Source organism: Labrus bergylta, chromosome 15 (assembly GCF_963930695.1).
Source record: "Labrus bergylta chromosome 15, fLabBer1.1, whole genome shotgun sequence".
NCBI classification, from domain to species: domain Eukaryota; kingdom Metazoa; phylum Chordata; class Actinopteri; order Labriformes; family Labridae; genus Labrus; species Labrus bergylta.
Window position 1 is genome coordinate 18,388,743 of NC_089209.1, and position 27,491 is coordinate 18,416,233.

Genomic DNA, 27,491 nt, shown 5'->3' on the forward strand with positions numbered 1-27,491 from the left:
AGAACACTCCCCATCTGGCATAACCTGCGTATGCATGCATGAGTATTTATGTGTGTGCATCCAACAGTGTGCCTGACTCAAACATCAGCCAGCAGACCTGCATTGAAAGTGGCCCTTCATAACTTAAGTGATGACCTGATGAAAGGTACATCAAACAGACATAGGATGAGGATCAGTGTAAATAGAACATGTAAAAAAAATCACAACCATCTTGCTTAGGAACTGATCTTGCTTAGGAACTGATTCCTAAGCAAGATGGTTGTGATTTTTTTTCTCTTTTCCTTCCATCATCTCTTATGTCTTCTTGTTGCCTATGTGTGTCTGTTCATTCAATTACTTGTAAGAATCCTTACCGAGCTTAACGTAATGAAAACTTGACCTTATGAGAGAGGAGTAGTTTTGTTTTCCAGTGAAGAGAAACAACCTCTAGATGTCCTCAATATCTGTAGGAATAATTATAGTAGGCCTTTCTACCATCAGTGACCGCAGTGAAAATGATAGATTGAGGGAAACACACGACTTGGACAGGCCCATGAGTAAATGGAAATATTGCATGAGAATGAGTGCCCAGTTTTTGCCTTTATCCTGGGCTGTAAGAGGTGTATTTTTTTTTAAACCAACCCTCTTTTTTTTGCTCTTTTTCTCCCTCAGATAGAATGTGTACATGGACAGGCAGGAAATGCCTTATAGCTACCATCAGCAGAGGAGAAACCGGTTAGAGGTCAAGGGTTGCAAGAGGAAGGCAGCAGGCATATATCAATAATCATTTCCTTCTCTGGTACACTCAAAGACCTCTTACAGTTTCACTCATTTTATAGAGTGCGTTATGGATCATTAATTCTTTCTAGCTGCCTGTTGACAACATTAGTTGCTTTAATGGCTGTCTGCGGGAAACTCAGCGCTGCGTCCTCCCTTTATGTGTGTATGTCACATTCATCTGGTTCTGGTGCTGATGAATGGTATAGACCAAAAAGAGGCAAGTAAGGGAGAAAAGGAAGGCCCAGGCCCACGCTGGTTTTCTTTGACATCGATATAATTTCCTCATGACTGGACTCATGAAGTAAACTGTCCTCTGTTTAGGACAAAGCAGTATTGATAAAAAAAAGCAGTTGTAATCCACTGCTGTGACGGCGGATATTGATAAAGTAAACTATGACAAATTTTTTCCTCATTATAACGGGCGGCGTTTAGAGGGCAACAGTTTACCAACATTCAGGGGTTGACATTGGACTGAATCTCAGTACTGTCACTGTGCAAACTGCGGGCTTTCTGTTGACTGGGACATAAAATAGTGCTGTTGGGTTTTGGGTTTCCAGAGCGGGATCAGGGCTGCAGTATATTGAGTCCATGTGGGGAGTGCGTTTTTAATCTGAGCCTTACCCACAGTCCTTCCTGTTTCTAATTTGGCGCTGCAGCGGTTTTGTCCCCAGGCCAAGAGCCTCTCTTCCACAGAGTGTCTATTTCCTCTGAAGTGAATAGTAGCAGGTGTGCTGGCCCGAGATCCCTGAGAGAAGTCTGCCTATGAATGGCCCACATCTCACTCTCTCTCGCCTGTCTTTGTTTTCTTTTTTCTCTCTTTCATTCTTATTTTTCATTCTCTGCCTCACATTTTTTCACTCATGCTCACATACTTTCCTTATTTCTTTGCTGTTATGTCTTCACCACTCTGCAGTCACCCCTTTGTCCCTTCTGATTCTTTTTTATTCTGCCCCTTTGCTCTATTTGCTTTCTTCAAGATCAAGGTGTGGTACTTAGATAAGTCATAAAGCAGCAGCTCTTGCTGATGAAACCAATAAAAAACAACTACCAGAACAAGGGCAACACAATCACATATCAACCCTGCCAGACATCGGACATAATAAATCACATAAAACAGTGAAACTGTCAGAGCATCCAAATGAGGTTTAGAATTCGGTTTATTGGATTTGCCTTTGGGGGAAGACATAATACCACAAATCTTTTAGCGGTTACAACTATTACTATCCTGAGTGAACTAATAGAGTATACAAATGAGGAAACTCCTTTCAAATCCCTTAAAAATTAAACTGATGAATACATAAATTAAGGGGGGGAGGAAAATATATGGGAATATGAGTAAGAGACTCAATCGTTCAATTCATATGATGAAATCAGGTCAGCCTGATCACCAAGAACTCATTCAATTTGTGAGCAGAGGAGACATGCTGTCATGCTTCTTCAAGGAGGCACTGCAATTGGAATTAACCTCTTGTGACCTTCACTTCTCCTCCCCCTTCCCCAAAACATACTCCCTAATGAGTTGGGTTTGAAGGGATGCAGCCTTTGTTGTAAGGCAAATAAATCCTATCAAGGCAAAGTCATATTCTCACTTATCTCTGAGGAAAACAAGGAAAAGGAAACCATGGTTGTTGCCAATGATTTGTGACTTAATATGGGGGTGAAATACGCCTGCAAAGCCATTAAGGAAATGAGAGGCTAACCAAAGGGCTGTTTAGCTGGAACACATGAACTCTTAATGATGTTTGTGTTTATTCAATTTTGCTTCCAGATCATTTGCCAACATAGAATTTGGTTTAAAGGTTACGGGAGAGGCTGTAGATTTTGTTCCCTGAGGTTGTGAGTCTAAGACTTACTGGCTCTTTAGACATATGTTTGTAATACCAATCTAATTTAAGAGGATCTTTACTTTGTATATAACCAAAGTTATAAAAAGTCTTCTTACTATAGTCATGTGTCACCAATAATCAAGATATACCATTTCAATGTACTTATTTGTACATTGAAGAGGTAGCCTTGGACCCTGTAGTAACAATGGAAGTTATCCAGCCTCTGTTCAGGTCTCATTTCCTTGTCTGCTCTTCTGATACTCTGCCAAAGTCAACCACGGGCATCTATGCTTCCAGCCATGGTGTTTCCGGCATCTGCACACGCTTGTGTTTACACAGGATGTTCAAACTTGATGCAGATTAAACAAATCCAATTTGGAGACTGAGTTCAATCACCTCCTTTATTTCAACATTGAGTAGATGAAAATGGGGGCCAGATCACCACTACCATTTCCAGGAGTACTGAGTGGGGGGAACAATCTGTACACCAATAAGTGGAGAAAGTATTTAAAGAGTATTTATATGCGGATATATGTCATCCGCTAGTTCCCACAGGCTTGCATGTGGTTGGATTTGCTCAGTGTGGTTCAGGGTTTTTTTTTTTAAATTATCCAGCTCTCCCTGGCAGAGTGTAATGGGCCTTCGAAGGGCCCATGGGTAGTTTGGCATTGGTTCTGTTCCCACACTTACAGTGTAAAGGGAGGCATGGCTTTGTGCTCACATGCCCAGACCAGCAACACGTTGTACAGTTCAGTGTTATGAACATTTAATTTTGCCAGGAATATTTTTCATCTGCATCAGATAATCACTGATTACTTAAACTCAGGAAACACTGTGTAGGTAATTTGCCAATCACACCAAGTTCACTTTCTCATATGGGAGAGTAGAACACTTACAATTTTGACTAAGGGCGGTCCAAAGGCATGCAGGCCAGGAATGGGTTGGGAAATGCTACAGAAGAATGGATAATCTCTGACCTTTTCACAAGTACAAAGGGACTTTCTTTGTTTCAAGAAGAGTCATTTGTCTAACAGGATTTTAATTGCCACTCACTACAAAAAAGCCTTGAGTTTGGCTAGTGTTTGTGTCCTCACCTGTGTCCTCTTTCTCAGTTGGGAGGGTTTTGACCTCCTGTGGCACCTGTTTGGCAAGCGTCTGGCTGCCCATCTGCTCCTGCTTACGCAGCCGTCCCACTTCTACAGACCGACTTCATTCAGGATGGCTAGCTGTCCGCCTAATTGTATCACATTCTACAGGCTTTGTTCTGGCATTCTCTCACCAGCTAAAGGTTGCCGAAATCTCATCCGCCACATCAGAGGGGCCCTATTAACCCCTGACCCCTGGTTGGTGTGTGTGGACAAGGTCGCTCCTCACACCCAACTCCAGGCCCATTAACACGTCGCCCCACAGCAGAAAAACTATTTTGACGGGCTGTAATTGGCGCTAAGTGATGGTGGACAAAGACCCCCTCTGTGCTGCCTGCCGGACTGAGCAGTACTGACCACTCTCTGTGCTTCACGCTTGACATTTCCTTTCTGAGTCCGATGTGAGAAGAGAGGAACTGGGGAAGCCCCTTCCTGCACCACCACCTCCCCGTTTCTCCATCCCTTCAACCCCTTCTGCTATTCGCCATGGCGCTCCTTTGAAAACGTGAGATAATGAGGTACTAGTGGGGAGAGCTGCCTAGAGCAGAGTTGCATGGTCCAGATCTGTGGAGGCTGATTAATCCAATGGCAGGCCATCCTTTCAGAGCCAGCCTAATTAGTTTATGTTAGCTGGAGAAGGTCAGGGGGGCTTGTTTGACTGAGGCCTTTTCTTCAAATGCCACAATGGTGTGATGATCTGTGGATGCAGGTGCAGCAATCGGCTGCTTTAATGTTGCAGAGTTTTGGTTGTATGGATGGATTGCAAACGGGCAAAGACAATGAGTTCTTTTACCTTCAAGTATGTGACATTTTTAAACCAGTCTCAAGGTATCTTGTTGGCTTTTCAAGTTCATTAGTCATGAACTCAAATGTTATAATATTCTAAAAATAACCAAGGAGTAACCCTTGGTATTGTACGTTGGATGGTGATGGCAAGCCAGGACAGCTAAACAACTAAAGGCTACAAATAATTCAACTGGTAGCCTTGGCGCATATCATTGCATTGCTGACCTAGAGTCCACCTAGCGAATTACAAACCACTAAGTATGAGTCACAATGTTAGTATATGCAACTCCCTCCTCCTTCAATCTTATCACCATCCTCCTTGACCGATTGCACATGCAAGATCCCAAATTCCCCCATGTTGTATACAGTGTGTGTCTTAGCAACAATCCGGGGGAATACAGCCAGCCTTCTTACACACAGCTATATCCCTAAGACAGGTCTAACTCCCTTCCCAATAGGCCATGCAATGCTCTCATCCCCTTATTTAACAGTCTGATGTCAGAAAGGAGCAGAGGAGGCAGTAGAGGAGACTTTAATACTAAATCTCTCCCCCTGTCATTACCAGCCTGTGTGACCGCCTATCAGAGGCCCTTGAGTGATGTGGGAAACCCTGGGCCCTGTCCTCCCAGCCCCTGTAGGCCAGACCGCCTGTTCTATCCAAACCAAACTGAAAACTACAGGACAGGCACGGCTAGGGTTGACATCAATGAGGCGCCGGGCTCTTCATGCCTACTCTGTGGTCAAGAGGAGAGAAGCCTGGATATTAATCTCTCTCTCTTGTCCTTACTGGCATGCTTTTTCTCCTCTTTCCCCTTCTCCCTGTGCACACTGTATTTCTGGGCTCTCCATCAAATTAAAACTACATCCTATGATTGCAAAGACTGCTCCTTTTGATATCAGTAATGATAATGTAATGAAGGAAGTGTCCTCTTGAACACTGACACTGTGGAATACCATATCTTAAATAGCAGCTATTTAAGATAAGGTCAGGGTTGTTATTTTAAAAGTTAATCTTAGCATTAATAATTTTCTTGATGTTTTCACCAAAACCCCAAAAAATAAATCCCAGTTTCCTTTACACTCTAAGCAACTGTAGCCAACCACAATCAGATTACAGACAAGAAATGCTATCATAAACTATTAACAGCATTAAACTGAAAGATAATTAACTGATTGCATTTTGGAGAAAACTATTGTTTTTTTTCCAAAATTGGAAAATACAAAATATGTTGTTACTTAAGAGTTAATCCAGACTAGTCTGTAATCTGATAATTGTTTTGAAATTTCCAACACCTGTGAGGTGGGAAAAAAAACAACCCGAACAAGCCAACACAGTCATCCAGTCCACCAGCCCATGTGATGTGGGTCTTTATGAGAGGACACCTGCAGGACTAAGTGTCCCCAGTTAGCTTTGTGTAAGCCTCTGAACTAGGTGGGGAACAGAGGGGAGAGCCAGAGGGCCAGACCCAGGTTTGGCCCTGAAGGCCTAAACTATCACTTCAGTCCATGGGTTGCCTTTGGCCTTGCTAACTGTTCCATGAAATGGGCCCCAGGAACAGTGCAAACCTCCCAGAAACAGGCCGCTCACTGTTAGCCAACAGTGCTCTCTTTGTGTGAAAATTGTCAAAGCTGGCCCTTTTCTGCCTTGGTCCTGCCTTTCTTTTGAGCCTCAGCTGTGAGCAAACAAAGCTGGCTTAAAGGTTTGCATGATGGTTAGCTAGCTAGCTGGCTAGCAGTGTTAGTGTTTGCATCAATGAGAGCAATGGAGTTTGTGTTTCTTGTGTTCTGCAGGTGGGAATTCAATGGCTAATGAGAGAAGAGCCAGTCAATGCCGCACTGATGAGGCCATCATGTAAAACTTAAAGTCTATTTTTTTTGTAAGTGGGGTATGAAGCTCCAGAATTCATGATGTGCTCCAAATAACTATGATTTCCAAATTTTTATTTTTTAAATTTACCATATACAATGCCATGCTTTAAGTGAATACTCAACTCTGCAGGGTATTCTTTTAACTCTGATTAAACCCCCGAGTAGCTCGAGTGGACCTGTCCATTCTAAATAAATGTGCCAGCTACATGCCATTAGGCTGTCTCTAAAATAAGTAACCATAGCAACAAGTAAAAGTCTCTGTCAAAAGTTCTTGAAACTCAAAAACAAACTAACACCTAATTAAAACCTTGAGCAACTGGATTTAAAAAAATAAATCTATATATAAAGAATGTAACAGAGAATATAACAGCATGAAAGGAAGTTGATACCTGGAGAATTAAATCAAATACACAATGAAAAAGATAATTATGTTATGTACAACGATAGTGTAGTAGTCCATCAGTGCCTTCCCATCTAAATATCAAAGACCCGCCTGTGCATGTAACACACAAGCCGTACACAACATCAACACCATATACTGCTGTAACGACTGGGGGGGGGGGGGGGCTTCTTTGCCGCATGTCATCCCTTCACTCTACCTGATTTCTGACCCTGTCCACTTTCCTGTTACTCTAATAAAGGAATAACAAGCCCAAGGAGAGAGCTGCAGACACAAGTCACGTAGAAGCCGGGCGATGCCAGAGTTCTTTTACAGAGTTGTTGTGATTGGACAGTTAAGTGCAAGCTAACCCTGATACAAATACTGGATATCACAGACACAGATCAGAACATTATAATCTATTTTTTGGGGTGATATGCAATGATAAAAATTTAACTATTCTAACCGAAATGTGGAGGAAATGTTGCCTGTGGCTTTAAGGCTTGAGAAAAATGTAGCTCTTGATAGAAAAAACATAATTTAACAACCTTGTTTTTTTTCTTTGACAAGTAATCAAGTAAAAGACAATACCCTTGAAGGTATCGTATATTAAAACTACTCAACGGTAGTTTTATAGTATTCTACTTATACGCTGAATATATATTAATAGATATATGTGATTACTGGTAAATATTTTTGGTTTGTAAGGTTTTGTAAGCTCCTGGTTTTATAATAGTTCGTTTTTCCAACTTATTCTAAGCATCCTGCCAAAATCTCCAAATAATGAGAAAGAGATTTGCTTGAAGGCTGTCCTGGAGTGGAGCTGGAGTCTGTTAAACATTACCTCGCTCATTCACAGTAACCACATCCATTACTGCCATAATGTACAGCATTACTTACATTTAAGTAACCTGTGATCAGACTTATCAACTTTTCAGTACATCACCCATCATTCTGCTGGCCTCTTTGAAATGCTCTATAATACATTTGCTTGGAGAAAATAAATAACTTGTTATGGAGTGCATGAATCATCCTCTAATAATTTCCCTAGAAGAGAATTGATTACTGTTTATATCACGTTATGTTTATTGTGTTTTCAAAGCATTTTATGTTGTAAGGAAACCGACGAGACATTTATTAAAAGTTATTTGTTATGGGCTTTTATCTGTGGTTGAAATGGACCATCAAGTCACCACAGCTTTGGGCTCACATGAATGAACATACTTAAAGACGTGTTGACTTTTAAGGCTGTGTGAAAACCAAGAAGCTATACTGCGCAACAAAAATGAGCTATAGCTACTACTACATGGCAACGATAAGTGTTTCAACATATTTATGAAGGGAGATAAACTCTGCAAAAAGAAAAAATGTGTTTTTTTCTCCCTTTCGGATCGTAAGGAAAACCAGTAGCAATTGGTTTAACCACGTTTCACTTTGCATAATTGTTCCCAAGGCTGCTGTTTTTTATTTCGAGGCTTTCTGTGCCAATATAATTCAAATTCTGTGGCCAAGCCAAATATTTGCTACATGGCTTTCGCTTCTAAACTGAGCTGTAGTTTGGGCAAAAGAGGTTTGTCTTGCCAACAGCACAGCAAAGCACAGCTCAGAGAAAGCAATAAACAGACTCACTGCTCATCAACAACAACTCTACTCTGCTTCTAATCACACAGTCCTTCTCTTGTCTTGCTTTGTTTGTGAGATACATTCTTCAGCGAGTGGTGAGATAAACAGAATTTTGCAGTTTTACTACACTTCAGTCGACACCTTGCATCCTACTGAGGTATTTGCTGGATAGTTTGAAGGTAAACCGAATGTTTACTACTTCTCGGGGAACAGATGACACAAACGGGAGGGAGTCAGAGTCATTTACAGTTACTTAAATTCCCTGCTGACTGAGAAGGCCCTTCTAAATGCTTCTTCCACAGTCCTTGCTGGGAAATATTTGCAATGGTTTCCATCCAGATCTGGGTCATTCGGTTCCACATTCACTGCACAGGTGAGCTGGAGCAGGTTTGTTTGGCATCGGTTATTGGCTGTCCTCTCCTTTCCACAGGACTGGGAAAGAAGCACCACATACAGCTTACGACAACAAGAGATGCTTTTGTCCATAGCTTGCCACAGCGAAATGACACCCCTAAGATGCCTGCTGCCAATGTTGTCCAGGTCTCCCAGGACAGTCCCCAGGGGCTACAAGACCTGCTATAGGGCCAGTCCAGCTGAGGCAGAAGGAGAGTGAGAGCCCTCGGGAGAATAGGTAACTCTGTCAGCACGTTGTGCTGCCGCAGCACGTAGATGAAAACAACCTCTTTCACATTGAGTGTTTTTTGGCTCTGAAGGCTGTAATCATGGATGATTAGCCTAAGAACTCAATCCCAAACTGGGACTATTCCTTATTCCTGTCACACTTTTAGAAATCATATTTACCCAACACTTTTCCCGACTGTCCAAGACATAAAGGGAGACTTGACTGATCAATGCAAATCAGGCAGGTGTGTGATATTGATTTAAATATTTAAGAGTAAAGTACCTCTTTTCAGAACGTGTCACATCCAGGTACACACAGGTCAGCTTATGAAAGCTTGCGATTATGTTCAAGCTGTAGCAAGGAAAGATTTTTGAAAAATGCTCTATACTTTCTCAAGATATATTTTCTACATTTTTGAATGGCATCATATTCAGTAAAACTGCACTTTTATATGCTATTTAGGCAAACTATTTTCCTTTAAATGAAACGTTTCTATTAAAATAGATTTTGAATTTTACAAAGAGTAATCATACCATGACAACCTTGAAATTTTAAAGTTTACAGGATCAAATATTAAGGATTCTCCGATTTACATCCATGTAAACTAAGTATGTTGTATCCTGAAATCCATACAAAGAGCCTTGAATGGCTTTTAGTCGGTTAATGACTCAAGCAGCATGACAAGCTACAAGGTCTGATGTCACCCGTGGCCAGATCATCACCCCACAACAGGTGCAGCCTTCTTTCTTCCCTCTCCTCATACTCTTCTTGCTGCAGCTTGTTTTTCTTCTACATGTGGAAAACATCTGCATAGGTGGTCCTTCTCTCTCTGTCTGTCTCTCTCTCTCTCTCTCTCTCTCCCTCTCTCTCTCTCTCTCTCTCTCTCTCTCTCTCGCCTTCTCCCTTCACCCCTCTCATTTACTCCCACCCCTCTATTCTGTCCCCTCTGTCTCCTTATGTGTTTATCATTTTATGCCGGAAAAGGGAAGTTCTGATTGTAAATAGGGAGAGGTGTCAGTGCCAGAAGAAACGGGCCGTGTATTTCTGGATCCAAGCTGCAAGGTTTACCGAAGCATATTTTTATCATGAAAAGCCAACATGGAATGGGGCGGCCATGCACAGCTGCTGGTCTAATTTGCTCTAAGCATGTACAAATAGGACGGCCCACACAGACCATAAAAGTGGAGTGGAGGTTTTGCTCAACGCGGCACTTTTGTCTGACCAAAGGCAGAGGGACGGCTTCCAACGAACAAACAGATCACAAAAGAAAAAGGAAAACACTCACAGGCTCACTCACTTGATAGTTTGAAATACAGTACAATAACTCCAGCAGCTTCAGTGTTATCCCACAAGTAAAATGTGTTTCCAGCGTACTTTTTTTTTACTGGCATCAATTCTATTTCATACTTAAAATATAACATGATATAACTTAATTGTTCACCTTTCAGGAAGAGTGCTCTTCAAAAATGTATAACAATCTATAATTCTTAAATAAATGTACTTTGTTTAACATTTCGAACTTCCTATGCTTGGGATACTCCTCTTTATTTACAGGGGAAAGTCAACTGCTGTCAGAGCATATATATATCAAACCCTTATGTATATATTTTTTCAACATTTTCTCAAGGTTGTTTCCCACCTTTAGAGCCACACCAATGTCCCTCCTGTTCGTTCTCCATACATTTTATTGCACCATGGAAAGTTTTATTTGCTCTTGAGCAATTTGCCCTGGAAACCCCCTGTAGATCCTCTGAGTACTGTACGTTTGTACGTTTGTAGAAGTACACACTACATGCCTGCGCATGGATACACATGCATGCACACACACACGTATACTCTTAAATATGTCTGAAAGGGGTTCCCCTTTAGACACCGGATAAATAACTAACTTCAAACAGTAAACTAGGTGCTAATGAACTGGATCCTGACAGGGTTTGCTTTCCGTGAGCTGAGACCCGACCCACAATGCATTCATTCACAGGATCTCAGCCATGGAAAGTGTTGGTAAAGTAATCCTGCTAGAGTTTATGCGACCTTTTCTAACTCTCAGTACGTCTTTCTCCCCTTGGGCCTTTAAGGCCTGGCCAAAAACAACACTGACCTGCATCAGCTGATACAGGCAGAGGCTACCTACATTTGCATGTTTCAAAATGGCACCCATTCACAAACCAGTTGGCAAACTGATGTGGGGAGGAAAGGAACACAACGCCTTGCTTCCTCTTACGGTTACCTGTGAGATCAGTCACAGCAACCTCAAGGCCGGTGTCAAGAGTTGGTTCCTCCATGTCGCACTGCAGCACAGGACGTGTTGGTAGGGCATCTAAACACTACCATGCACTTGTGGGAAGATCCAGACCCAACGTCTTCTGCAAACAGGACCTGCAACAAAAGGTGATATTTTTTCTGTAGCAGTGTTTGCGCTTGGTTCTCACTTTGTTGGACAAACCTAATAAAATTCACAGCATTGCATATAGCTTTTTTCAATACATTTTATTTTCAAACAGGAACCATATATTCAGCTACTTACAACTTCCATGCACAAATGCTGAAAATGGTAAAAATAATAATAAGAAGAAAAAGGCAGAAAGATTTGCAAGCCAGGATTTTATTATAAATTGTTCCAACAGAAAGGACAGTAAACGGTTCAGGATCAATTTATGAAAAATCCATCTTTTTCTTTTTTTCCTTTCAATTATAAACTAGCATTGTATCTGTCTGAGGTGAATGATCACCGTCCATCCATATGGCTGTGTTCATCTATATCTTTTATGTTTCTTGGCAGTAGAGGGATGAAATACTACCAGTGACAGGTAAAGCGATACTCTGTAATGGAAGTTGTTTTACAGTAGCCACTTTTCAGAAAGAAGTGCAATATTTAAACATGTGATATCCTGTTCCAAGCCCCAGCTCAGAACAGTCTCTCCTCTAGATGTGAGGGTCACACTGCACTGACAACCTGTATTTATGGCTATCTGACCTGACACCATGAAAAGTTTTATTTCTATCAGATGTTTCCATGCTAAGAGAGGTGCACATAAAAAAAAAGGAATATCAGTCTGGGCTGTGGCTTATGGAAAGTTCAAATGTAATTGAAAATGCATGAACTTTCAGCATGTTTTTACTTCTCTTTCACTGTTTTTTGTTTGTATTCATAGCATTGGCCCTTGCTTTGTAACATTTTTAAGGTTCAATGGAAACATCCACAGGCAGGACACCATTTACTGAAGCAGCGCTGGCTCCACCCTTACAAATAAACAATTAATTTTAGCAATAGTAGAGCCTTTATACCAAGCCTTCACTGCAGTGCAAGGATAACAGTCTATCTGAGGACAGGTGACAGTAATATTTAGGCACTTTTATCAACACATGGTCTGTGTTTAGTCAATCACTCTGCTCTAAGTCAAAGATTCTGTTCTGACTGTAACACCTGGGATGCTTGACTCTCATCGCGACAGAATCTCACATCATACTGACATTTGCAAAATAAATAACCTGCCAGGTGCAGGTTGTCTTGTCTTGAGTTTGATTTTTATATTTGAACAGGAACTGGAAAGGAAATCCATGCCAGCTATGGAGATCTGTGGTATAAAAATACAACAAAGAAACAAAGCTAGGAAAAGAATGTGTTTCTGAAAGCCTTAAAGAATGAAAACAAATCAGAGCTTTGCAGTCCATAAAGCAATGCAGATTTGGTTCTCTAGAGCCCTGTGCTGTCAAGAGCTTCTCTTGCAGTGCTGGCTCTCAGGCCTCATAACCCCCTCAGTGCAAATACATGGATAAGATCCGAGGTTTTGCTGGGTTGTAGAGGTGGAACCGTAAAAGGGATGTAGGCTATGAGGTGAAGGGGATGTGGAACACTGAGGTGAGTGATGCTCGGTAACCTTGTGAAAACAACACCTTTAAACAGTGTTTACCTCCAAACCCGTTTTAAGTCATGAATGAGGCCTCCATTGGCACGTCAAAGAAGGTGGTGAAGTAAGTTTGGTTATTGTTGCATTCATTACGCCTTCTCCCTTATCCCACCTTCTACATCCCTAGAAGAACAACCCTTCAACCCCACCCCGTGTTAAGCCCAAAGCATGGGGCTCGGCAGCATGAATGGGGCATTGTGATGCGTCTCCGTCACGGCAGTGAATGTTTTCACTTCCATTTGATCCGTCGGCGAGGCTGCTAATTGGGTAAGCGTGTTCCCAGGTCACCAGGAGGTTTCTGTTTCCATAAATACAGAAAGCCGGCAAAGGCTTCTACAGATGTTATTTCCCACCCGCTTCCAAGTAGGTTCAGAACAGCTTCAGGCACTAGATGTAATTTATTGTGTCTAAAACCACAGTCCAAAATGTTTCCTTCTTTCTCATCACTCTCAAGACTACTTTTTATCATCCTCCCAGCCACTGTTGAACAGCAAAGTTGATATTTGTCCTTTCCGCTAGCTTGGACAGTGTTTGCATGGTTGCCATTAGAACCACAGGTGTCATGATGACATGGACGTGGTGTCACTTTGTCTGTACTCCGTCCAGGCCTGACAGGTCCAAATGATGTTATTTTCCATGTGTCTATCCACCAATGACACGGTTTATGAGGCTCAGGGTTTATTTGTTTGTTTTTGTCATGGAATTTACATTTCCTGTCTTACACAAGACGACTTCATGTGCCAGCACTACACTTTCAGCTGGGACAGAGAGCTTAAAGAGACTCTCAGGCAAGTTTGCTACTCTTAATCTGGATGTCTGGGTGTGGACAAAATGGTCAAGCGGTCAGAGACGCAGTTCTAGAACTAAAGCGCCTATGTTAGAGCCCTTGTGTTGGCAAGAAAAAGACAGTAAAAAGTCCTTACCAACTCTTTTACTGTTCCTTTGCAGCTGGCTCTGGATCTGTCCACCCTAAAGAGAAAATAAAGAAAAAAAGTTCACCACTTAATCAATACCTATTCAATCAGTAAGACACCATGCTATCAAAAAGGAGCTAGTCTGTGGTAGTTCTTATGGCATGGTTTCATAATCACAAGCTAGGAATCCTTTTCCAGAACTCATGTGACAATAATTGAGAGTGACTCAAAAACATTGCCTTTGTTTTACCATGTTGCTTTCTATGGCATTTTCAGATTGTGATAACTGGAATAGAAATGATCAGTTCCTGTTTTTTCCAGTGAGAAAATTATCCTGTGATGAAGGGAGTGATAAAGATGTTTTTTTTTATTTTGACTTGAATTGGTTTTACAAACTACAAACAGTTTCCCGTCTCTTCACCAAAGACACGAAGCACTCAAAATTGGTTCACAAAGGAGCTATCATATATTCTGATATGGACATATGGCACCACCATGTGGCAGCAACTGACCTTTATAAGATTTCTATGTTCACTAACAGTCAAGAATATTTTGCTCATCAGTGGATTAAGCAGAAATAAGATGTGAAACTATTTTAATGTCTCTCTGCAGATGAATGCAGCAATAAAGCATAACTAAATGTGACTTGTCAACAAAAACATGAACATCAGCCAAGTTTTAAACAACATTGTAATTTACTACTTGAAAGAAAGGGAAGGCTTCAGGGTCATTTGTATTTAAAATAACACTTTTATTACTGTTAAAAATAAACTTTTTTAGTGTATTCTTATATAACAGTAAGTGTATTCTCAGGTTAGCTTCTGAAATGTCTTTTGTTTTTATAACAATGATAAAAAAAATGTATCTACCAAACATCTTTCTTTCTTTATCTATCTCTTCCCTATCCAAGTGCAATTTAAGGGTTCAATTGTTAATTTATTTTTAAAGCCTAGTGGGGAGTGGCTGCCTTATCACTTAATCTAATTGATTTATATTTTCCATGTGAAAACTTCAGGCTGATGTCTCCATGAAGTCGTAGTATGCACTCTGTTCAAGCACCTGCTGGTATATAAAGATACTGTATGCTCTTACCAATAGAAACCATGGAGTGGCAGTCTTCACACACTGGTTTATCTCATGACTGAGTGGCTGTGAAAGAAAAGAGACACACATAATACATCAAATGTGAAAAGACACACGTACATATTAAAGGACAAAAACGCTGTACATCAGTGTGGCTGGCTTGTTGTCAATAAAGAAATATAAATATATGACTAACCATCAGTTGTTCTGATGGTAAACAGTAAATGGACTTGAGCTTATATAGCACTTTTCTAGTCTTCCAACTACTTAAAGTGCTTTTACACCATATGTAACACCCACCCATGAACACCTTTTAGTGATCACTATGTAGTATCATCCATCAGAAGTAATTCATCCCATTCATACACCACTGAAGCAGTGGGAGCAATACAGGGAGTTGGGTGTCTTGCCCAAGGACATGGATATTTGGCCAGCTGGGGATTGAACTCTTCACCTTCTGGTTGAGAGGCGATGACTCCAACAAAGCCTCCCCTACTACTACTGATGTGTTAATGTTGATTCATAAGATGGCAATACCATTCTGTGGAAAGACAAACTCCAGTGATTCATTTTGATTTAGTCATTGGGCGGGATGTGGGCATTGTTGAAGGTTGGCAGAATCAATCAAAGTACATTATTATTCATCATGGTGTCTTTCTAAATCCACTTAAACTGGAGCAACAATCCTGATGTGCTATTTTCATAGAAATTATACTTCCTTTGAAACACCTCAATCCCTTCAGGTTTAATTTTCGCTTTATATTTTGTGGAACAAGTGCACAACAAAATGAACTTTAAACTTAGAAACATTATTTTGTATTTTGAGGTAAAGTTTAGAGGGGCTATATGTAACTTTCAAAAATACTGCGTTTGTGGTGATAACCGCATGGCCGTCAGGCGAACTGCACCAGTAACCTGTTGCTGGAGTGCGCAGAAAATGTCACTTCCTGGAGCTTTCGCGGAAAATACGACCCGAGGAAACATTTTATACAGGCAACACAGATAGACAGTTAACCGTTCGCTTATTTATGGGCGATAAAAAACGATTTATACATGTAAAAAGTGACATATAGCCCCTTTAACTTTGTTTGAGACTAGGAAAATGACTTAACACATACTTTTAGTTAACTTTCTTTTGTTGGGTGTTTTTTTAAAGGGTTATTTAGCTCCCCTGTCTATGATATGGATCAAGCTAAAAAAATAATTAAAAACTCTGGAGCTTAATTGGTTTCTTGATGCTGATATAACCAGGTTTATATGAACTCTACTTTATGAAGCTCCATATTTTGCACATCAAGTAGGCCTACTAGTTAGTGTACTTCTATTGACTAACATACTGAAATCTTAAATAATTTTATTTTTCTTGAATGGTAGGCTATAAGGTTTCTCTAAATATGCATTCACGTAGAAGGCGAGTAAGGTAAAACAAAAACAAACAAAAAAAAAAGTAAGCCAGAGAAAGAATTGTAAAATTTGAATTGTTGTGGTTACTATTTTAACCATGTTTTTGCGATAAAATATTAGCATTTGATGTTGTGTCATCACGTTGTTTCACAAATGCGATTTTAAGAGACTGTTTAGGACAACTGTAAGTTTGGCTCACTTGCTTAAGGAAAGCCTACCTTTTCATTTAGTCCATGTTTTCATTGCTGACTGATTACAAATGTACAATACACGCCCAGTCTGCCATATATTGTTATGTAGCTAGACATGGTCATTACTTATTTATTACTAGTACCTGCGAAAACTACACGTTTCCAAACATTTGCAATTGTGTGGTGAAGACCCGCCTGAAAAACAAACCTGAACAAACCCACCTTTGCTCTGTTAACTTCCGGTAATGGTTCCACCTCCTCTCTACCTGTCTGGACTGGGCGTGTTTTACTGCCGACAGAGTCTCTCTCCTGGGTCAATCCATTTACTGAGATATTTCTAGGAATAGCTCACCGACAGAAAACTTGGAACAAAGGTAAGACTGGTTCCACATTCTTGACTTCCACATTACCGTTACTTATGGGCCGTAAAGCAGCTTGATATGAAACAAAGTAATCGTTAATATTCCTGAAAAAAAATCACACCATTTCATTGGCAAGAGTCCACTTTGGACTTGTGTCCATACATCCGTGGCAGGTCTAACTCCGCCAGGCCGTTTGGTTATAATTTGTATAACTCTTGTAGATTATGGCTGGGCTAACAGTGTCCCTCAATACAATAATTACAACGTGTTGTGTATGGCTCAAGGGATGATATTTCACTAAAGTTTCCATAGGATTCAGTTATATCAATGTTTATCTCGTTTAAGACCAGTTGCTCCAGTACAATAAGGGAAGATGCATATTTGTGTATGCCTAGTTCTAGTAGAAGGGGTTGTTGTATTTCTTTAATGGAGAGTGGTTGTCTGCTTCCACATTTGTCTAGTAACCTGCACCACGGGAATTGAACATTAAAATACTGTTCAATAGATGTTTAACATAACTTTTTCAAATTAACAAGATATCCTACATAAAGTACAGTTTAGTAGCTGCTGAGGAGTAAGAGTTCTTTAAAGATTTGCTTATTTTGTTGGGTTGAAAAAAAAAAGGATAATTTTGTATTTCGATGAGTCTGATATTGTCTCCACAACTTTTAGGGCTCATCCCTATAGTTTGACTAACATTGTTGGAGTAATTTCATCACTATCCAACACATCCCAACAAGCCTCTCTTTGACAGAAATGCAGGCTCAAACTCAAACTTTTAACTGTACCCTACAGCTGCACAGGGCGGGAGCAGTACAAAGAAACCAGAGCTCATTAAACCTAGCCTCCCGGCAACAGTTTCACACAGTATACTACTGAGCTACCCAGGACTAATGAAACAGGTATCCCTATTGATAGCCCCAATCTAAACTAGTGTGTGTAGTAGTTTCTTTGTTTCTTCGTGCATTTCTTTGTTTACCACAGTTCAGATGTTAAATAAAGGGAGTTTGGTGCATTGTGAGGAGGCTGTTGTTTTGTATTGTCTCACCTGCACAAGATTCGTGTCCCTGCCCGTCACACATTCCACAGCTTTACCCTCCCTGCACCTCCTCCGCTCTTCTCCCCTTTCTTACCTGCTGGGTTTCTTTTATCCATGAAGTATTTTTTCATAATTTAAATCAAACCTACTCCTCCGCCATATCTGTGCCCCACCTCCTGTACAGAGCTGCTGTGTGTATTGTGTGTTCTGCAGTATCATCTTCCTCTTCCTGCTGGTATCTTTTCAGAGATACAGCAGAAGACGCTTGGTGGAAAATCTGTTCTGTTGGAGGCACAGTACAACCAAGATTACATTAAGATGTTCCCACAGGATGTTGAGAAACACTTAATCCACTGACTCATGTTTTCATCCGAGGTGTTTCTTAATCTCCCAAACAAAAGAAAGCAAGGAAAGAATCAACATATTTCAGTGGAATTCCCCTGCCCAGGTTATTAATTAGAGTTGGTTTGTGGTGTTAGAATTGATCCCCTCCAGTACTCCCTAGAGTGCCTCTGTGAGTGTGATTTCTAAACCTGGGGCCGTCCTGTCTGTAATCCATGTACCTATTTTACTATTGTCTCTTTGTAGAAGTGGGCCATGACTACAGCAGCAGAATATGGAGAAACATCATGGGAGTTGTCTGTGCTGGTGGATCAAAAAGCTGGAGATGAGTCCATGAAATTCAAGCTACGAGTGAAGGGAGACTTGCACATCGGAGGCCTCATGCTGAAGCTGGTGGAGAAGATCAGTAAGTGCCAGTAGACCTCAGGGAAGTTACTGCATTTACAGTCTTTAGCATCTCATTTGTGTACAATTACTAGGCATGGTGCAAAATATGAAAACTTCTGCAAGGACGAAGCATGGTAGAGTAAGATATGGTTTAAGTGAGTATTTATACGGCATGTTTGAAGCTCAGTTTCTCAGCCTCCCCCTGCTGCCGTCAGTGTTCCTTAAGTGAAGCCACACCCTTGTTTGCCCTGCATTTTTCTACTCTGCAGTGCCATTGTTCCACCACAATGCATTGGCTTTTGTAGCCTTTAGGATCCAAAGTTCAGCCTGGATCTGGTCTGATATCTCTTTACAGTTGGCTGTAAACACTGAGGAGCTAATGTGATATGAAGGGTAACTTTGAGGTGGTTTAAAGAGCATGAGACACAATAAATGAGTAAGCACCTTGTCATCAACAGACGGATTTCAGCCCAGCAACATAATATGATGTCAGGTAGACTCATAAAACCACACTTTAATCATGCTCAGCCGCCCACACTAACGTGGGTACAGGATGTTTTTTTGTGTTGTTAGAGAATGTAGCGTTTGTCTGACAAGAGCCAGAGCATGGCCTCAAGACCTTTAAAATATGTCAAGTAAAAGTGCCCAATAACGAGCTGTAATACTTGTATTATGACAACAATATGGTAGTGATGGTTGAACTGTCTGTCTGCAGAGGCTCCTCAGGATTGGTCAGATCATGCCCTGTGGTGGGAGCAGAGGAAATGCTGGCTGCTCAAGACCCACTGGACCCTGGATAAGATCGGGATTCAGGTAAGATGTAGACCATGGAGGGATTTCATTAATCTTTATAGTTGTGCTGACCTTTTTTGCAAGTTCTAATTGCAATATTTTCATTATAAAAACCATGAACATATTGCCTAGAAATGTAATTCTTCAAGGTCGAAGAGAGAGAGAAGGTTTTATTTCTACATCCCTGCAAAAACCACTTGTTGGATACATTATTTTAGATTATTTAGGATAAAGAATGCGAAGGATGTTATTTATCAAAATATTCCTACCCTCTATTTCTAATGTTGATTACCTGACTGAGGGGTGTATACACCCTTTGTGCACGTATTCTAAAGATTTTTAAAGGATTTCATTCGTAAATGTGATGAATGTCAACATAAACAGTGTAATGCCCCAAATATGGTTGCAAAAATCAAAGTATCAACACAATAGAAAAAAGTAAAGTTGTATGTATTAGGCAGGTATGGTTCATGAGATTTAAAAAATATATTGTTGCACAGGCTGATGCAGTCCTGCGATATACACCCCAGCACAAACCCCTGTTACTGCAGCTGCCCAATATGAAAACAGTCAAAATGACCGTCAGCTTCTCCAGTGTGGTCTTCCAGGCGGTGACAGAGATCTGCCGAATGCTCAGTGAGTGTTTCTCTTCTATCTTATTGTCCTCCTCCACACTGCTTCTTTTTTTTTTTTATTGTATCTGAGACAAGAAACAGCATTGTTTTTCTCACCTAACTTCAATATTCTTTCACTCTGCCTCAGACATAAGAAGATCAGAGGAACTCTCCCTGCTGAAACCTCCAGATGATCCCTCCAAGAAGAAGAAGAAGAAAGACAAGAACTCAGCACAGGATGACATCTGGGACATTGATATTCTCAGCGGGGGACCAGGAGGCACAGGTACTGTGGACGAAGCTGTTTCTTTTTTAACAATTCTAAAAAACAAAAGTTTCACAAGAACTAGATTTGTTTTTAATTTTTAATATCCCTTATCCCCACAGTATTGCTGAAAAGATTCAGGCTAGTACTCACATAATAAAAATATTAATATACCAGCTAGGAAGAAATAATAATAATTCCAGTGTTATTAAACATGTTTCAGCCTTCATTTTTGCCTTAGGGTAAGCTCATTGTATGATTCTGGTCTTGTTTTGCTATATACTTTATTTTAATATTTATAGAACTAGTGATTTGTGTTTGGAGAGGCTTCAAATATGTTTCAGTTTACTTATACTTATTCTTATTATTCTTATTTAATCTACAGTCCCTATCAGGTTGGTGCCATTTTAGAATCAAATAAATACAGTAAATAATAAAGTAGGTCGAAGCACTGATAACAGCAAATAAGCAAAGACAAATCCAGGATTAAGCTGACAAAGGATGCTCTATTTTTGTATCAATAGATTCCTGTAAATTATTAATAATAGAACGGGTTGGATTCATTACTTTGTATAACATTGACAGGAGGACAGTGGTTTGAAATTCAGGGTTAGTTCACCCTCACAGAGCAAAGATCTGGTGAAGGAAGTTGAAAGATAATTTCTCCCCAGACAATTTTTCAAACACATATAGATGACTTATAGATGACTTAGCAAGATGCTGCATTACATTGTATTTAAAGCTAAAAAAAAAAAGAGCCATCGTTAATAGTATTAACTCACCTGTGCATTTTCCTGGAAGTGAAAATATTTACATATATGTGACATATGTTGATACATCTGGTACAGACGGATGCTCTGATAATAATGTTTCCAACAAGATCATTTGGCGATATTGATATGTATCATAACAACTTTAAGATGTTGGTGTTGTTGGGATTGTGGGCTGACTGGTTGGTTGAATTTGTGGCTGAAGATCATTGGCTGTTGTAGTTATACTTTGTTCATAATATGGGACTCTGCTGGTATTATAGCTTAGCTGTAGGGTTGGTAGAGCATCCGCCCCAAATACAGATGTTTAAGTCCTCACCGCAGCAGCCTCAAGTTCAACTCTGCATAGACCTCAACCCTTTGCTGCATGTCATCCCCTCTCTCCCCTCCCTATATTTCCTTTCATTTCTCAACTGTTTTATCAGTTAATGGCAAAAACAGCCATACAAATATGATTTGTGTATTGAAAATCTGCTAGCTCTAATCACAGGTAAGTAAGAGATACATAATGTCACTAATTTAACATGTTCAGATTATTGTCCAGCCAAAGAGGGAGGGGACAGCGTCTTATTCCTGTGAGTTATGTCTGTTAGCGGAAGAGAGGAAAGGAGGGATACTTTTAGCTGAGATATGAAAGATTACAGTTTTCCTCAGTGAGATCAGAAAGAATTGTTAAGTATGCTACCGTGTACTTCAGGGATCCCCCCCAAAAGCCTTCTCTCTTCTTACACTGAGTATTCATTAAGGGTTACACTAACCTTAAAATAACTCTTTTTTAAAATAAGACGTTTGTTCTCTTCCTTTAATGTCGTCCCAGTTCCAACCTCTCAAGTTTCATTTTAATTTTTATGAGTCCAATCCTTTTTGCCAAAAGTTTTACTCTGACTGTTGATTCAAATTTGAAAATAATTCTTCATAGAATTGTTCCCAGTCCTCTTTCCTGCCTTTTAATAATTTATCTACCATTCTCCTTTAAAAAGGTCCCATGTACAGTAAGACCATGACAGCCACCTATGATCCAGAGAACGGGATGCCGGTGTCAGCCACGAGCCTTTGGTTTGGAGAAAATCCTCTCGCTGAGTCACAGCCAAACTTACCGCCTGCTGAGCTGGCCAAGATGTACCAGTCGCTCTCACTAGTGGACAAAGCAGTCAACAACGCAGGGTAGATAAATAAAACACATAAAAATAAGATGTCACTGTAGCCTTCAAGGGGTAACATTGATTTGAATACCAGTTATATAATATGGGTGACATTTGCAACCACAGCTCATCTAATCTGTTGTCGCTGTGTTCCACAGGTGGTTGGACTCGTCTCGCTCTCTTATGGAGCAAGACATTCAACATGAAGAAAAGCTGCTTCTTCGCTTCAAGTACAATGTCTTCTTTGACCTCAATCCTAAAGTAAGAGGCCAGGATAAATAAGAGACCTATAAAGAAAAAAAAATGTATCCCCTGAAATATTGTAAGGGATTGATTTTTGCTTTATAAGAAAATGTGATCCTATGTGTGTGTGGATGTTTTTGTGCTTTAGTATGACGCTGTCAGAATAACGCAGCTGTATGAACAAGGGCGTTGGGCCATTCTGCTGGAGGAGATAGACTGCACGGACGAGGAGATGCTGATGTTTGCTTCATTACAGGTGAATAATATTACATCACAGATATGGAAGTATCTGAAATGCTCTCAATTGGCAAAAGAAAATCTGATCAATATTTTTCAATGTTGTAAGTTATTTTAAATCCTATTTTCTCAATGTAAGAATGTACTGTCTTCCAGATTGACTGTATCCCTTTAGCTTTCCTATCCAAAATACAGGCAAAAGCCCATAACTGTCGATTTCAGCATTATGCATATAACTAAAAAACATCAGACCATTTATGCATAGCTATTTTTCTATATATATGATCATGCATTTACATTTAAAACAGTTACATTACTACATCAGTATTAATGACAGAAAGTATTTTTCTTCACAGGCTGTAACTATATTTAACAACCTTTTTTAACAACAACAGTAACAAAAAAGTCCACAGTCTGGAAATGACATTTTACATGAGTCAGACAGGACAACCACAAAGTCTCAACAAGAAGGGACTAACATCGTATTCAAAGAAAAGATTTCATCCCACATTTTGTCTGTTGGGTCACAATTATATTGTGACAAAATTGAGTATCTTGTAAAAAGAAATTAAGCAGCAGAAAACTGGCACTAAGGGTAAATTAACCATGTCCTGATTCTAATTGCCCTGCTGTCATAAACCTCAGTTCTCCAAAGGGCGCCACTGTGTGTCCTTAATTAGCGTTAGGTTGATTTAACTTGCGTTTAAGGCGAGAGAATATCATTCACCCCGGAGATTGGTATCTAAAACCTTAAAAGGACACGTCAGGACGTGAGGGAAATCCCCCTTCGGAGAGGAGATGGTCGATAATTTAAGAGAAAGAACAGTATATGGAAGCGATCGTGTTGTAGGAAAAGTAATATGATAGCAATTACATCTCCCTATCAGGAAAATATTCTCCTTGGAACTAATGATTACCCTAATAGCAGTAGCAAAGTTTTATCATTTACCATGTCTGTGTCTACATTTCAGCCTGTCTCTGATAAGTTCAGCTGTTATTGAGCAACTGTTCTGACAGTGATTCACAAATCACGGTGATTCAAACGGAGTTCAGTGTTGGACTCACCTACACACTGGTGCAATGGCTGGCACACAAGGCTGTACTCAAACCTCCCTCTGACTCATGCCAGCCTTGCATAACCTTCATAATGACTCGCACTTGCTGAAGTTATTTCTTACTTTGTTTTGTTTTAGTATCACATTTGTAAACTGACGATGTCAAGTGAACCTCTGGACCGCTCCAATGAACCAGAAATAGATGAAGTAGAGGCCGCCTTGTCCAACCTGGAGGTGACACTTGAAGGTGGACTCACAGACAGAATTCTGGTAAACATATTTTTTAAGACACTGGAGTGAATATTGACTGTAATTTGGAGGTTTTCAGGTCTGTTACAGTAGAACACCTGTTTTTCAAAGCAGGAGTGATAGGTAGGCCTCTGATGATTGCATGTCTTAACATGGTGATGTCAGGAGAAGACACACCATAATTGACAGTTGTTTGTCCCGCCCTCAGGAAGACATTACAGACATTCCAGAGCTGGCAGATTCCCTCCGCCTGTTCAGGTAAGCCCACCTTTATTCAGCTTGTATATAAGATTCTATTGTTCACAACTGAAGTGACACCTCATAAACCTGTCACCAAAATCCACCTTCAACTGTCCAGAGCACTTTGATCCACCTTATTAAGGAGCTCAGATTGGACCAGTCATAGGGAGATTTATGAGGGTAAAATATTCCCTATATGAATTGATTATGTCTATTATTTCGCCTGTAATTATTTCTGGGTCTAAATCAATTTTTGTTAAATAATTGATTGAAGGAAACAACCCGTTATTGAGCTGCTCACTGATCTGGATAAGAAGCCTGTGTTATTAAGAAAAACATATTTTACACCTTCCAAAGCAGTCATGATGTTTTGTGTAGTCATCTGTGATTTTCTCAGATATGGTCATAAACTGTATCCCAGGTAAAAAAAACAAAAAAACATATCTTTCTCTTTTTGTGTGTCTGAAATCAGGCCCAAAAGACTAACACTGCGGCCGTACAAAGAGTACTGGTTTGTTTTCAAGGACACAACAATATCCTACTACAAAAACAAAGAAACCTCCAGTGGAGAACCCTTGGAGCAGTTTCACCTCCGAGGTCAGTGCAAAAACCATCATGTGAAAATCTGTTATGCATGCTGTTATGTTGAAGATTAATTACCCTCATTTTAGGATTTCCCATGATGTACGAGTATGTCTTTTAGTATCCCCACTGCACTTAAATAATAACCCATAAAGGCTGGAAAACAGAGAACGGAAATGTTCTCAGTATTTATTGTTTTTATATGCATAAAAAAAATACATATTTTGTGGTTAACACAGACTCATTACTGCTGCTTCAGGATATATACTGCATATATATATATATATATATATATATATATATATATTTAAATTAAATTTAAATATTAAATAGCAAAGGCAGCATTAAAATTCAGTTTTATTCTCGCTGCTACTGCAAGCTGCATTTTTATTCTGAAAAAAAGAAGTAGATCCCCTGCACCTACCTCCATACCTCCATTTCTTCAGCACTCAAAACTACTATCTCTTGATTTTGCAGGCTGTGAGGTGGTCCCTGATGTCAACGTGACAGACAAGAAGTTCGGCATTAAGCTCCTGCTCCCAGTTGCTGATGGTATGAATGAGGTGTACATCCGATGTGACAATGTAAGACTCCACTATTCCTCCACAGACATTACTAACATTGTCCAAAGATAAGCAGCAGTTCTTCCTTACGTATTGTGCTGATATTGTAACTGTCAGGTGATTGTCCCTTTCTGCAGGAAACACAGTATGCTAAATGGAAAGCTGCGTGTATTCTGGCCTCAAAAGGCAAGACAATGGCCTACAGCTCCTACAAATCAGAAGTGAAGAACATCCAGTCCTTTTTGCAAATGAAGAGCCTGGCGCCCCCTCCTGGTCAGGCAGCTCCTGACATTGAAGCTATGGAGATGAATGCTGAATGTTTCGTTTCTCCACGCTACGCCAAGAAGCACAAGACCAAACAGGTCTTTTGAAAGGCCACAGCCAATTTACTTGACTTTGCCAACAGCCATCAATGTTACATCACTGTTGTTACTTGATATGTTTGATTAATGTTTGCCTCTGGTTATTGTTTCAAGCTAACAGCACGTATCCTGGAGGCCCATCAGAACATTGCACGGCTGTCACTGATGGAGGCCAAGATGCGGTTTATCCAGGCCTGGCAGTCACTTCCGGAGTTTGGTATCAACTACTACATCGTGAGGTACAGTGCTTATATTTAAGTAAAATACAACTGGTGATGTATTTGAACGTACAAATGGAATCCCTTTAGGATTATTGAAGAGATTATCCTTTCACTTGTGTTTCAGGTTCAAAGGCGGTAAGAAGGACGAGATTCTGGGGATCTCATACAACCGTCTGATTCGTATTGACATGTCCTCTGGTCTGCCTGTCACCACCTGGAGGTTCTCCAACATGAAGCAGTGGAACGTCAACTGGGAGATTAGACAGGTGAAGGATTGTTGTGGTCAGTATTTTATGGTATTGCCTACAGACAGTGTTACTTCACTAATATGCATCTTTTGTGTGTTTGTCCAGGTGACCATAGAGTTCGATCAGAATGTGTCTATAGCCTTCTGCTGTTTGAGCTGCGACTGCAAGGTGGTGCATGAGTTCATTGGTGGTTACATCTTCCTCTCCACAAGATCGAAAGACCAGAACGAGACACTTGACGAAGATTTGTTCCATAAACTTACTGGAGGCCAAGAATGAGCAAAGCTTTAAGCCGTTCCCACCTGTTACAATGTGAAATGACTAAATGTATCTGTGTTGTAGCCCTGGTCACCATGGATACTGAACAGAAAACAGTAAAAGAAAATGTAAACTGTAACACAGTCAGAGAAATTCCACATTGTCATATACCCTGCTGTAATCCACTATTTCAATGTACCATGCACTAGGAAAAATAATGGTTTTAATGTAAATATTTAGTCAAGGACTGTTTTTCTCTCAAACTTGGATGAACCAATATATGTAAGATGTTTTCTGGTCTAACAGAATAAAAACTATTGTAAAGAACATTAAAGGGTTTCATATGTGTTTCACCTTTTTAAATTCAAGAATTTCAAGTTTTTCACATTGAATGTCAGGTTCTGACACATTGTTGTTGTATTTTACCCACATGGGGGCAGAAGCTGTTATTTTAGGTGTTTGCATGACACAAGTTCCATAAAATGTTATGAATTTTTAATCCACTGTTACACAAAATGCAATGCAACAGCTTAACACTCTGGTAATCAGATATTGTTCATAAATCGTATAAATTGGACTGAAGTCACCAAGACTTGCTACAATAACTTCCATAAGGTCTTTTGGTTGGGACTGTTGTGAATAAGACTTGCTGTCTAAATGCAGTTGGGTCAGTTGAAAGTTAGTTGAGACTTTTCACTTACTCAAGTTGTCTCCCAGGTTGCAACATTTATTCCAATTCAACAAGATCCTGTTTTTTTCCTGAGCAGTGTAGGAAGCTCTCTCCTGCTCTTTCAGCCACCTCACTGCTACACTGCTGTGCACTAGTGGTGGGCAGGTGGAGTTGGCAGACCGATTAAAAAGCAGTTATAAAACGCCAGATTGGGGCCCCATGCTGGGAAATAAAATGCACCCACCAGGCTGGATGATGACGTAGTTACACATGTGCTATATTATACACTAAAAAAATGGTAATTGTGTGGGAGTGTAATCCAGCATTGTCAGCTACCA

General features: G+C 40.2%; 1 protein-coding gene across 1 annotated transcript; it reads left to right on the forward strand.

The window, feature by feature from the left end:
- The first annotated feature begins 16,732 nt into the window (after positions 1 to 16,732).
- On the forward strand, positions 16,733 to 26,817 carry fermt1 (FERM domain containing kindlin 1). Its single transcript, XM_020632372.3, has 16 exons — positions 16,733 to 16,886; positions 18,502 to 18,661; positions 19,358 to 19,455; positions 19,935 to 20,070; positions 20,197 to 20,334; positions 22,064 to 22,247; positions 22,384 to 22,486; positions 22,617 to 22,724; positions 23,899 to 24,030; positions 24,218 to 24,267; positions 24,722 to 24,846; positions 25,309 to 25,415; positions 25,532 to 25,756; positions 25,871 to 25,995; positions 26,102 to 26,243; positions 26,331 to 26,817. Exons 2-16 carry the CDS (start codon positions 18,511 to 18,513, stop codon positions 26,502 to 26,504), a joined length of 1,998 nt encoding a protein of 665 aa, XP_020488028.1. The 5' UTR covers positions 16,733 to 16,886; positions 18,502 to 18,510; the 3' UTR covers positions 26,505 to 26,817.
- The last annotated feature ends 674 nt before the right edge of the window (positions 26,818 to 27,491 follow it).